The sequence below is a fragment of the Scatophagus argus genome, chromosome 16, assembly GCF_020382885.2.
Source record: "Scatophagus argus isolate fScaArg1 chromosome 16, fScaArg1.pri, whole genome shotgun sequence".
NCBI lineage: Eukaryota > Metazoa > Chordata > Actinopteri > Scatophagidae > Scatophagus > Scatophagus argus.
Window position 1 is genome coordinate 4409864 of NC_058508.1, and position 13374 is coordinate 4423237.

Here is a 13374-nt window from a genome sequence, read left to right on the forward strand (position 1 = left end):
AAGGAAAGCAAACTTGCTGTGACTGACATTCACTAAGCCCCACCCTCCTCTGATAGTTTGCCTGTCAAGCTTTCCATTTTTGAAAGGCACATATGCAGTGGGCCTATGGATTACATTAACTTACATTAACATTAATTTCTAAATTACAAGATAAACAGCTTCAGGATGAGGACTAAGAGGAGCGTCAACCTGCCCACATCCAGTGAAAAGCAGGTTATCACTGAGTACGCACTTACATGAGCTGGTAGACGTGCATGAACGGCGAGTTTGTTTAGTTTCTCTTAGCATTTAGTAATATAAGTAAACAAAACAAAGTCGCAAAATGTAAAGAAAGTAAATATTCTCACACCTGTTGTCCTTATCAAACAGAAAACTACAAGCGTACACCCCCAGAATTCAAGTTTCTCTCATCTGATGAGGTTAACTTCCTTGCTCATCGTAAAACACTTTTCATTTGAACAGGATATAAATGGAATAAAACTCAACAAACTCAGCACACCCTTCTATAATCACCTCTGGTTTGGTCGAAATAAATCTTCAGCTCACTGAGTAAGATGTGAAAATATTACTCACACCCTGTTTTTGCGTGCTGCCCAAATCCCCCGTCGCGTTGTATCCCCTGTCATCAAACTGGCCGCCATCAGCCTCAAACAGTTTGTCCAGTCCTAGTCTGTCACCCTTCAAACTGTAGTCTAATCTGAAATGTTGCATTTATTTATCTCCTGTTCAGGTGCTTCTCGTTGTTCCATTGTGGTCTGTGTTGTCTGAGAATAGTCTGCCACTGTCTGTCCCCTCAGTGTCCAACTACAACTTTGACAAGTCCAAGCAGTGCATTGGCGCCATGACAATCGAAATTGACTTCCTGCAAAAGAAGAGTACCGACTCCTCCCCCTACGACTCAGACAAGATGGCTGCGGAGTTTATCCAACAGTTCAACAACCAGGCCTTCTCTGTGACCCAGCAGGTTCAGATTCTCAAGATATGCAAACACGTACAGTGCTAATACAGAGAAGTGTTTAATCTTTGCAAGTTTTTTGATCTTGCTTTTCTCCGTCTCTCAGCTTGTGTTTAGTTTCTGCGATAAGCTGTTTGGCCTGATGGTTAAGGACATCGAGGCCATGGATGCCAGCATCCTCAAAGGAGAACCAGCCTCAGGGAAGAAACAGAAGGTACCTGACTGCATGCACAGGCTGTGCTTTCAGCGCTTTGAGATTTGTCATCAGAGCCAGTAAAATCAAGTTCGCTGTACCATCTCAAAACTGTTACTGACATACTGTACTATGGACCAGAAGAAGACAGATGGCCTTAATATATTTAAAACGAGTCACCAGTAAAACAAATTTGCATGCTATAATGGCTTGTGATCAATAAATAATTTCCCATTTAAGATTAATCTTGTCCCTCATATAAACACATCTGACATTAATACACATTTATGTGATGGCCCATAAGGACAAAACATTCACTGCAGCGCAGACATTGAGAGAGAGATAAAAGAGATAAAAACGGAATGCTGGAAAAAATAAAACATGGATGCTTCACATGCGGGAAACATCCCGATTGTCTATACAAGAGGGAAAGCAGGAAAAGAAATTAAATGTGCTACAGATGAAGAAATTCAGAGCTTAAAGTAATGCATGCAGTTAAAAAAAGATAGAAATAGAAACAGCAGAAATGCCATATCAAATTTGGAACTTTTGAAAGTTGCCTAAACATACACATAGAGTTAAAGTGAAAGCATTAAAATGCACATGCTGTAAATGTACATTTTTATAATTGTGGCATTTTTGCATTGTTGGATTTTTGCTGCATTTCTACGTTCAGAATGCATTCCTTCACTTTTACCGTTGTGTATCATAGGTCACAGCATACTAATATTCTGCATGTACATAGGAGTCTTCTCCCAGTGAAGGTTTTATCGGGACATGGGGAGAAATATTTATACAATCATTGGACAATCAGAGAAAATATATCCTTTGTGTTTCTGACGGATGACCTCTCGACCATAGAGGACAGAGGACATCAGTAATCACCACACATGTACAATTTAATAAATAGATGAATAAAACACAGGGTTTACCTTGAAGATATGATCCTGTTTGACACCGTTACGCCGGCCTGTAGCTAAATGAATAGCATATTCTATGCCCCTTTGCTGATTGTAACTCTGTTTTCTGTCACAGATCGACATTGGGCTCATGGTGGGCAACAGCCAGGTGATTTTTGAGAAGGCAGAGAGTTCATCCCTCACACTTGTTGGTATGAGCCTTAATTCTTCCTGCAGGTAGCTGATGTTTCCCAAAGCTTTACTGACCTCAGGGTCTGGATTTTGAAGGGCTAAAAGAAGGAAAATATAAATGAAGTAAATAAATGGAGGGGCTAAAGGAGTGAGAACTTCAATGCTGTAAGCCATCCCTGTGAAGTCAGTTCCTTATCTATTTCCTCCACAGGATGGCAGTAAGGACACAGCAGTGTTCTCTCACTACTGCACCATCTTTCACAAATCACGTCATCGTAACACCCCTCTTGTCAAGAAAGACTTGTGGAACCAACTTGGCTTTATTTGTTATGTTTTTTAATCAATATGATTTTGACATTTTTGTTCTTTAAAGTACTGAGCTCCTCAGAAGCTGTGATTTTTGGGTTAAGTGGTTTCTTTATGTCTTTTAACAGGTAAGGCAAAGACCAAGGAGGCGAGACAGACAATCATTAACCCAGACTGGAACTTTGAGAAGATGGGAATTGGAGGTCTGGATAAGGAATTCTCCGACATTTTCCGCAGAGCATTTGCTTCCAGAGTTTTCCCTCCAGACATTGTGGAGCAGATGGGTGAGAAACCCCTTCTGTCCTCAACTTAATTGTCACTTTTCATATTTTTACTATGGCAAAACTGCCTTTGTTTTTTGGTTATTTTTGTGTTTAGTCAATGTACATCATCCTTTTATTTTACGAGACAGTTTGCCATCATGTCTTTGTTTTGTTTTGTATTCATGAGGTCTGAAATTTCTCAGTCCTCATGTGACATATATGTAATACGGGTATTTTGATTTGCTTTTGGGTTTTACTCTAAATTAAGCATTATTTTTATTATTTCAAAGTAAATGTAATTCTGTATATGGACAAACATTTGGTTTGAATAACCTAAAGTTGCTAGTCATTTTGTATACTGGGTATTCCCCACAGCAGCAAAATGTAATATACAGTAATACAACAGAGGAAACAGGGTTGGTCATAGTACAACAGCAGCTATTTCTCTCTCTCTCTCTCACACACGCACACACACACACACATTTATTCACTGGTGTTATGTTTCATTTTATTAGCTTCTTCTCCCTCTGGCTTTGACCACATAAAATCTTATAACATGCATATGTTAGTCCGTCCATCCGTCCATCCCCCCCTCCCCCCAAACACACACACACACGCTTTGTTGTTGCGTTTTTCTCTGACTTCTTCCTTTCTCCCTCTCTTATCTTTCCTTTCTCCCCCATCTTTTCTTCTTACCATTTCTTCTTCCTCCTTCCTGTCTACCTTTTCCCTCTGGGGGTTGTCATCCCACCCTCCTTTTCCTTTCCCAGGTTGTAAGCACGTGAAGGGCATCTTGCTGTTTGGACCTCCAGGCTGCGGTAAAACACTGATGGCCAGGCAGATCGGCAAGATGCTCAACGCCCGCGAGCCTAAGATCGTCAACGGCCCAGAGATCCTGAACAAGTACGTGGGAGAGTCCGAGGCCAACATTCGCAAACTCTTCGCCGAGGCAGAGGAAGAACAGAAGAGGGTGAGAGACACGCTTCACTGCATTTTTCTACATGTTCAGTTAAAAAAAAAAAAAAAAACAAAAAGAAAAATACTGAACTGATCATTTCAAACTTGTCTCCAGCTGGGAGCCAACAGCGGCCTCCATATCATCATCTTTGATGAGCTGGACGCCATCTGCAAGCAGAGAGGCACGGGCGCCAGCAGCACGGGCGTGCACGACACTGTGGTCAACCAGCTACTGTCTAAGATTGACGGTGTGGAGCAACTCAACAACATCCTGGTGATCGGTCAGTAGCATCACAGGGAACTCACTGACCTCACCTCATTAACCTTCCTCAGCAGCTGTATGATACATTCTGCTAATTGGAGGGCAGAGCCACGTTTTAACACTCATTTCACTAATCAAGACAAACAGCGTACTTGCGACTGATGCATAAGCACTTGAGAGCCCTGTAGGACTCGTTTGTGAAATATGACGATGCCACATTTTGTAGCAGCAATCGCAAATCGCTTTCGTGAAAGAGGATTGTAAATCTTGCAGTTTGATGTTTATTTTATGTGCACATTTTCAGCGTTTTATGTTCCATGATGATTGAAATGCTGTTTTAGAGCACTGTGTTAGGCAGAACCACAATCAAACCAGCCAATGAGGGGACTAGGATGGAATACCATCCCTCTGGCAGAGTTCTGCAGACACTGGAGAAACTACACAAAGCAGTGCTGGAAGCTTGTGGTGGTCAACACCTTACTCAGTCACTTTAGGTTGATTTTTCCTTTCATTTGCCTCCCATTTTCTTAATTTAGGTAGGAAGATGTCATACCTTTAAAATATAAACTATCAGCAACAAATGCAGAGACGATGGGTCTTGTGTTAGGATATTTCTGCATTCCTATCTTAAACCTCCTTTAAATTTGTTTGTACAAGAGTTTCAAGTCAGATTCACTAAACTCTTAATTCCACAGTTTGCCATAAATCACTTGCTTCAACTTGATGAGTGTCATCCTTTCAACATTTGCGGACATGTTTACGGGCTTAATATAAATAAACTGCCAACGATGAGTCTTTTGAGCAATTACTTCCTATAAAAGAAATGAAGAGTGAATAGTTTGACATGAAATTGAATACTGGACAGACAGATGATTTTCAAACATCTGCTGAACTGCAAAAGCTTCTGGATAAAAGATGCCATCAAATCATACTGAAAAAGCCATCAGACATCTCAGTAAATTGGTAAGCCACGATCATGATGACATAATGAACAGGAAGTTACTTTTACCTTTTGCACCGAATATGTTTTCGGTTTTAGAGAAACTTTATTGGAAAAAATGTGTGAGCAATGTGGTCAATACAGAAAAGTCAGTCCCTGGGGGGAGCTGGAGCCTATCCCAGCTGACTACACCCTGGACTGGTCGCCAGTCAATCGCAGGGCAACATATGAAACAATTTCAACATAATTTATTTTAATATATATGATGTATTTGTGTTGTATTTTTCAGTCGCATATGCACAGATGTCACTGATAAAGTCAGCAATTAGGAATTCAGTGAATTTCACAGAGTTAATGTCAGTCGGAACTCCGCTGTACTCGATTTGTACTCGTAAGTCATGAACTCGGAGTGACATCACATCTGGTGAAAATCAGTTGCATGCATGAGTTGCATGCGTTCTATTTGCCAAGCCGGCTCTTTATAATGTCATTCATCCATTGTTGTGATAGCAACACCGACCGGTTACGAGCAGCGCCAGTTGGTAAACAGCACATGACGCTGTATTTCGCGCCTTACGAGACCATAGCTATATACCTAAAGGCACATATCCAACAAGGTCCACCTCTTTCCCTCTGTTCCCTCAGTGTTGTTTTCTCTTCCCCCTCCCAGGTATGACCAACAGGCCTGACCTGATAGATGATGCCCTGATGAGGCCTGGCAGGTTTGAGGTCAAGATGGAAATTGGTGAGTGTTCAGCTCCCTCGGTTTTTCATTTAGAACCAACTCCGCTCGACATTCTGTGTAATGTTTGCATTCCTCACTTGTAGCTGTGACCTCATCGTGCTGAAATGTAACTTTTTTTTATGCGAGGTAATTTCTCATGAAGTCTTCTGAAATGTGCAAGTCGAAGGTTTTCATATGACTCACTTGTTTTTGATTGTAACAAGAGCACAAAAACTAATATATGATTACCAGTTGCCCTTTTAAATGGGTCGCCATTAAAATTTTGTAGTATACATATAAAAAACAGAAATGTAATATAAAAGTCCCAGTAGTTCATATTTTTCTTCGATTAGAAGAGCACTATGGATACAACTGTGGAGCACTGAAAATGTGAAAGTGTTAACAGACAAGTCCCTTCCCTCACTCCTTCCAAGCTCTCAGCACTTATTTCTTGCCTAGCCATACCCGTATCGATCTTATCTTCCACCCCTCCTCCTCACCCTCTCTCTTCCTCATCGTCTAACCTCCAGGTCTGCCTGATGAGAAGGGGCGTGTCCAGATCCTGACCATCCACACAAATAAGATGCGGAGCTTCAACCTGCTCGCTACTGATGTCAACATCAAGGAACTGGCGGCTGAGACTAAGAACTACAGCGGTGCAGAGTTGGAGGGGCTGGTCAGGGCTGCTCAGTCCACTGCCATGAACCGACACATCAAGGTCACTTGACACTTTCAGATATACAAAGATAGCACAAGGCTTAAGAACAGATTCCATTGGAAATGGACAGCTTGCATAGCAGGTAGCAAGTTACAAGGTGTGCTTAAAAGCCTCAGAAAAAAAAGCTGATGAGTGGTCTTTGAGTGAAACTGTTTTGTCAAACTACATTTAATAATTTCGGTTTTACAATAAATGTTTTCTGTAGCACTGATGCTGAAGTCCCATCATCATCATGTCTCTGATGTCCAGCTGCTCGATCATTCTGCTTGATCAAAACCTTTAAATAATAGAAATGAAGGCTCAAAAGTCAGTCTGTTCTTTTAGTATGTGATGCTTAAAGAAAATTTGATTCTGAATTTGATTCTTGAGAATGTAAGAATTAAATGTGCCACATTGTGTTGTGCTGTGTGGTTGTTGGTAGAAAGTTGTGTTCATATCATAGACACAGTTCTCTTCTCAGGGCACTCTAAAATGCCAAGGAGTCAATTTCTGGTCTGAATCAAGACTCAAAAACACTGGTTCAAACATTTTCCATTCAAATTGATCATTTCTTGTATTAAACTCCTCCCGCCTCCTAAATGCCCACTTCTTATACAAGGACATGATATCGTCAGATTTATTTTTTCAGGCTTTACAAGCGCTATATGCAGAGCCACTGAACACATTAGAAATCAGTTTTCGCAAGTTAATTAGTACTCCTTGTGATGAGTAAAATAACTCTTGTGTGTAAAATATGTGGAGTGCCTCTTGTGCTCACCTGGTGTTATTTTGATGCAGTTGTACATCCATCCATTTTCTATACCGCTTATCCGTCAGGGTCGCGGGGGAGCTGGAGCCTATCCCAGCTGACTACGGGCGAGAGGCGGGGTTCACCCTGGACTGGTCGCCAGTCAATCGCAGGGCCAACACACAAAGACAGACAACCACACACTCTCACACCTAGGGGCAATATAGAGTAGTTGATGCAGTTGTATGCATGTGTTTATTCTTTTCCAGGCTACATCTACAGTGGAAGTGGACATGGAGAGGGCAGAGAAGCTCCAGGTCACCAGAGATGACTTCATGGGATCCCTCAACAATGACATCAAACCAGTATGTACCAGAATACTGTGTAATACTGTAATATGAGAAGGCAAAACAGAGTTCCTAACGTTTCGCCATGTTGTCATCCAGGCATTTGGTACAAACCAGGAGGATTACTCCAGCTACATCATGAATGGCATCATCAAATGGGGTGACCCAGTCACTCACGTCCTGGATGATGGAGAGCTGCTGGTACAGCAGACCAAGAACAGTGATCGCACACCACTGGTGGCTGTGTTACTGGAGGGTAAGAACACAAACAACTGTGCAATGTGTATCTCGTTAGTTTATTCTTGCAGAGACAAATGCTGTCATGTGCTTTACTACTGCTGCTCCAGCAAAAAATATAAAGCTCTCTGTAGTCTCACACATGTGGATGGGGTGATGTAGTTCCCTGTGTAGTTAGTATTTACTTTTGGATGGACTCAAAGACATTTGAAGTGATTCATGTAAACATCACCAGGTTGAAATAAAAAGCAATTTTCCACTGTACACTCCTACTTTCAACCCACTGAATAGCAATACACATGCAAATACAAACACGTGCAGTAAATTGTACCCCTCCTCTTCTTGACACACACTCCCCCAGGGCCACCTCACAGTGGGAAGACGGCCCTGGCAGCTAAGATTGCAGAGGACTCGCAGTTCCCCTTCATTAAGATCTGCTCTCCAGACAAGATGATTGGACACTCAGAGATCTCCAAGTGCCAGGCAATCAAAAAGGTAAGCGCCGCAGTGTGTTTTAACCCTTGCAGTGTGTCATCAAACAATGAAACATTTGCATTTAAGCGATAACTTCTGAATCAATTTAATCTATTTAACTGCTCTTTCTTCTTTCGTCACTGATTCAACCCTTTGTTTTTCCCATCCGTTAATGCCTTCCTCCATCCTCTCTGCCTGTCTTTCCATTGTCTGTTTCTTCATTCATTTGTACCGCTCTCGCTCCCTGCTCCCTCCCTCCTTCTCTGTCAGGTCTTTGATGATGCTTATAAATCGCAGCTCAGCTGCGTGGTGGTGGATGACATTGAGCGTCTGTTGGACTATGTCCCCATTGGGCCTCGTTTCTCCAACCTGGTACTTCAGGCTCTGCTGGTGCTGCTGAAGAAAGCCCCGCCAAAGGTCAGAATGCAGCTGCACTATGCATATATATCTGTACTACACTATTGTGACTAATTCCAAGGAAAAATGCCAAGAATGAACTGGTCCTTCTAACAAGTATAGCGTGTGTATGCAAATCTAATATATGTTATTCCTCTGTGCCCTAGAGCTCCATTGTTGTTCAAAAACACACCAACACACTGTATAAAGCCCTTTCCTGCTCCAGAGCTGGCTGTACAAAATCTGATGAAGTACCTCAACTGATGTCATTTGATGATTCCTCTGGTTCTGTGCTAATTTTCTTTCATTGTTTGACTGCAACAATTAATTTTATTTAGCTGGAGTGCCTTATCTAAATATGTCGGAACTTAACTTTTTAATTGGATCCAGATTTGGAACAGCTGAATGACCTAACTATGACCCAAATGAACCTGCTGAGGGGGAAATCTACAATGCGCTTGTCATTGTAGCTCTCCATATGTAATTTATTCCTCCTGCAGGGTCGGAAGCTGCTCATCATTGGCACCACCAGCAGGAAGGATGTGCTACAGGAGATGGAGATGCTGGATGCCTTCAGCACCACCATCCACATTCCCAACATCTCTACTGGGGACCAGCTAGTCGATGCTTTAGAGGTACTAACACACACAAGCACACACAAATATGCACACAATCACAGGTATTCTACTTATTGTAGTGACTACATAAAGGGAGAGACGCTGACTGTTGTGCTTTCACATAAGGGCGCGATCAATGTGGTGAAATACACATTACCATCCCCCACTCTTATGAGCACACATTCTTGAACATGCAACCTTGAAAGCTCCAAACATATAACATTTGTGCTAATAGAGAAAAAACAACATTCACGACATTCATTGGCAAATTGGCTTAATCATAATTAAAAGGGTGTTTTCAGCTGCATTCAGCTTTGTTTTGCTTTTCATTCTGAGGTTTTGAAGGTATTTTGAAGGATTTGCTTTGCTTTGTTTCTCTGTTCAGCTGCTGGGGAGCTTCACAGATAAAGAGCGGGCCAGCATTGCTCAGCAGCTCAAAGGGAAGCGAGTCTGGATTGGCATTAAGAAACTCCTTGTGCTCATTGAGATGTCACTGCAGGTACAAAAGATTAATCAAAGTAGTGACCATGGTAACAGCCCATAAGCCATTGTCAGAAACCCACCAGCTGTGGCAGATTTCTGACATGACTGCGAGGCTCCGTAATGTCCTACTCTTTGTTTTTACTGTCAATAGACCGTTCAGTCTCTCTCTCTCCCTCTGCTTTCCTTTACTGCCTAGATGGACCAGGATTACAGAGTGACCAAGTTCCTGTCTCTGCTCCGAGACGAGGGGGCGTGAGTACAAGTGTTCTTCACCAGTCACACACAGTGTCTTTGCTTGGCTCCATCACTCTCTCATCTTCAACCACTTTTGTTTCACCTTACTCCTCCTTCAATTTTCTGTATACCATCATGTGTCTGTATGTTGTTAATTTCCCTAAATGTCACTGACAGAATGTACTTGGCCGGGCTGGGTAAAGTTACAAGAATAAATATTGACTTCTGCACTGCACACACAGATTAGATGCCCCTTGTCCTAACAGAAGTGCAGAAAAAACCTAACAATCAGCCACCGCTTCTCACCAGTTATTAACTGTAATGGCTTTATTTTGCATTCACCAGGTTGAATGAAGGCGATCAAATCCGAATTTAAAGCTGTCAGTCGCTCTGCACTGTACGCTGTGCACTGGTAAGGTCAACAGCAAAGCAATGAGACGTGTGCCCAAAGGTTAGGAGTACAACCTGTAGCTTCCCTGTTAACTGTTAGTTTAGCATTTCCACATTAGTTTTCCAGCTGTTTTCGGATTTTGTTTGCAGTAGCAGCTTTAATTATTTAAGTTGTGTTTTGGTGTGTACCGTACATTTTCCATGGAAAGCATTTCCACTGAGAGTACATATTCATTGTGCACAAATTAAGTCTCACCCACAGCAAGAGACTATGTAACTTTGGCTAGCAATTGCCACTGTGGCCAAAAGTAACGTTTATATCAATGATAAATGCAAAGAGAGAGAATAATCAAGTAACATTGGCTATTGTTAGCTAACATTAGCCACCGTTAACGCCTGGTCATATTTTAGAGCAACTGTATCTGCAAAAAAGGGTATTGGGTAGCAGAACACTAAAGCTTTTTATTTCTCATTACTTTATTTGTAGGAGAAAAAGGGTATTATGAAGCTAAGTGGTTTCACTTAAAATGTTGAAAATGTCTTAAAATGCCCTTTGCTCTTTAACTAAATGGATGTTTACATGGCATTTTGAAATACACCCAGTGTAGCCCATCTTACAGAAGTCTGTCTAAGTTGACATTGTCATTTTTGTTTTGTTTTTTTTTTTTACCAGTTATTCATGTAACATGGCATTCTAAATGTTTTACTTGTCCTTTATGATTATCTTACTGTTCCAAGTATACTCATAGCATTACACTGTAGGTCTTTGCAGTCATTTGTGAACATAAGTGATTTTATGCAGTGATAATGTTTTTTTAAAACAGATTTACGGTTATTTATTATTAAGATAATAGGTCTCAAGAGTTGCTTGTAACAGCTGTTCATAAATTCATACTTGTTGTAGTAAGGATAAGCTAAATAATGGCTAACTAATTAAAGATGAATGCTAATTAAATTATTAATTAGTATTATTAAAGCTAATTAAATTTAATACTAACTAAAGATGAATGAAAGTTAAAATGAGTTAAATACTCATCAACACACAAACATATAAGGTCTTTCATAGAGCTTAACCATGACTAAATATTTAACATCCACTAACTGCCAGGTGTAGCTGTTTCATAGCTAAATAAACTACCTGACACTAACGTTAGCGTAAAAGAGGTAGCATGAATTTGACAATAAAATTTTGTAATTCTGTTTATGGATGGTGTGTTGGAGGATTGAGACTTGACATGGCATGGTGGCAATAAAACAAATTTATCGAAGCATTCATTTTTACAATTAAGATTGCAGTAGAATAAAAAGGATGCTATGTGATGGTTTTATCTTGTGGCTGTCTTCTTGTTTTATAGCCTGCTAAATCCTGCCCGTCATTTTTTGTTTTACGTGAGACACTGGCCAGCAGTTTGCTGGTGTTGTGTGAGTACACTGGAGCTTATTGAGGGTTGAGCGAGTAACCCCACACAACCCTTAAGAAACTAACAGCTAACAACCCCTAACAGCTTGTCTTTCTCCTGCTGCTGTTCTTTCTGATTTAGTGATCGCAGCTTCTACGAGTAGAGGGGCTGGAGGAGTGAAGCCACCATCTTATCATCAACATGCCGCCCGTGAGACAAAATGAGGAAGACGAGGAGGAGAAGAGATCTTCCTCTAACTGATCCACCCAGCAATCCATCCGTCTGTCTGTCCGTCTAAATACACACCTGGTTAGAGAGAGGAACGCACAAGTCCTCTTTATCTCAGCATGCTTCAGTAGGCGATATCACTGTCTCGCTGTCCTACTCAACAGCAGCAACACACGTTGACACACTGCAGCAAACTCCTGGAAGTTATCTGTAAAGAAACTGCAATATATGATTGTAAAAAGTGCTGTTTTGTGCATTGTGCGTAAAAATAACCAAAAAAAAAGGTCATGTATGTTTTTTCGCTATTGTATTTGTTGCTTGTCCTGCTACAGATAGTTATTGTTAGCGTGATATGTATCCTCACTAGCCCAAGCAGTAGAAACAGAGTACATCCAAAACTGACACAAATCCCACATCCCTTTGAATATTTGAGATGTGAATCTATGAGAGGCTTTTAGTGAAAATGTAGTGGCTGTAAAAATGAAGCTCATCCATGTGCAAATGTACACCCTTTAATTATACAGTATGTTCCTTGTTCATGTTCTGTAAATAGTATATATAGACAAAATGCAGTATATCATGAGAATAATTTAAATGATCTGTCTCAAGTGTATTTCTCATTATATCAGTATGACTCTTCCCTATTGCTCTGGAGACGTTGACTTTACCAGGTTTGTGTAATAGTGAAAGTAAATGTTGGATTGTTGGCCTGTCTGTCTGTGTTGCGTGCAGTACAGTTCAGTTCAGTCTAGTTAGTGTAGTTATGGCATCATCAGTGTTAAAGATAAAAAAATATTCTGCACTTTTAACAATGACTCTAAAGACCTTTAGTACTTATCCAGTTTGTGTCCGTTCGTGTGCATGTGTGGGGAACTAAATGCTGCATGTGTCAAGTGTGTAAGAGCGTGTGTGAGCGTGTGGTGCCAGAATGTGCTTTTGAATGTGAGCACGCTTGTGTTTAAGTGTGTGTGTGTGCATCTAAATTCAGGCTTACACAGTTGGTGGTTAATTTGTGGATTTTTTTTTTTCTCAAGTCATGTGTTCAGTGCTTCTTGTCCAAAGTTCTTATTTTGTTTTGATCTTTGACAATGTGTGTGTGTGGGTGTGTGTGTGTGTGTGTGTGTGTGTGTAAATATATATCAACATGCAGATGTATTATTGCAATAAAAAGCACAGATGCACAGGAAAAAAAAAAAAGAAAAAACTTCCAGCGGCTTTTCTGGTCTCATTTATTTCTGTTTATTGATCACCTGTATTTTCATTTTACACTTCTACTCCACTACATTTAAGAGGTGAGCATTGTACTTTTTACTAAACTGCATTTATTGGACAGTTTTGGTTACTCTTGACTTCAGGTTTTACATACAATATATAGCAATATATTGAGTAATAAAAATTGCTTCCAAGAATTGCGATGTAAAGGCTGTTTATA

At 40.7% G+C, this 13374-nt stretch overlaps 1 protein-coding gene across 2 annotated transcripts in view; it reads left to right on the forward strand.

Annotated features, from left to right (window-relative positions):
- Positions 1 to 13130, forward strand: part of LOC124073755 (vesicle-fusing ATPase) — a 34183-nt gene extending 21053 nt beyond the window's left edge. Inside the window, exons 5-21 of one of the 2 annotated variants that reach the window (XM_046416214.1) lie at positions 798 to 964; positions 1062 to 1169; positions 2184 to 2259; positions 2674 to 2829; positions 3579 to 3778; positions 3881 to 4046; positions 5638 to 5712; positions 6222 to 6409; positions 7406 to 7501; positions 7583 to 7739; positions 8082 to 8215; positions 8465 to 8611; positions 9091 to 9225; positions 9593 to 9706; positions 9887 to 9942; positions 10270 to 10336; positions 11856 to 13130. In XM_046416214.1, coding sequence (XP_046272170.1) covers positions 798 to 964; positions 1062 to 1169; positions 2184 to 2259; positions 2674 to 2829; positions 3579 to 3778; positions 3881 to 4046; positions 5638 to 5712; positions 6222 to 6409; positions 7406 to 7501; positions 7583 to 7739; positions 8082 to 8215; positions 8465 to 8611; positions 9091 to 9225; positions 9593 to 9706; positions 9887 to 9942; positions 10270 to 10300 — 2006 coding nt within the window. In that variant the 3' untranslated portion in view covers positions 10301 to 10336; positions 11856 to 13130. The remainder of the gene's footprint in view (positions 1 to 797; positions 965 to 1061; positions 1170 to 2183; positions 2260 to 2673; positions 2830 to 3578; positions 3779 to 3880; positions 4047 to 5637; positions 5713 to 6221; positions 6410 to 7405; positions 7502 to 7582; positions 7740 to 8081; positions 8216 to 8464; positions 8612 to 9090; positions 9226 to 9592; positions 9707 to 9886; positions 9943 to 10269; positions 10337 to 11855) is intronic. The other variant, XM_046416215.1, reaches the window with a different exon arrangement.
- The last annotated feature ends 244 nt before the right edge of the window (positions 13131 to 13374 follow it).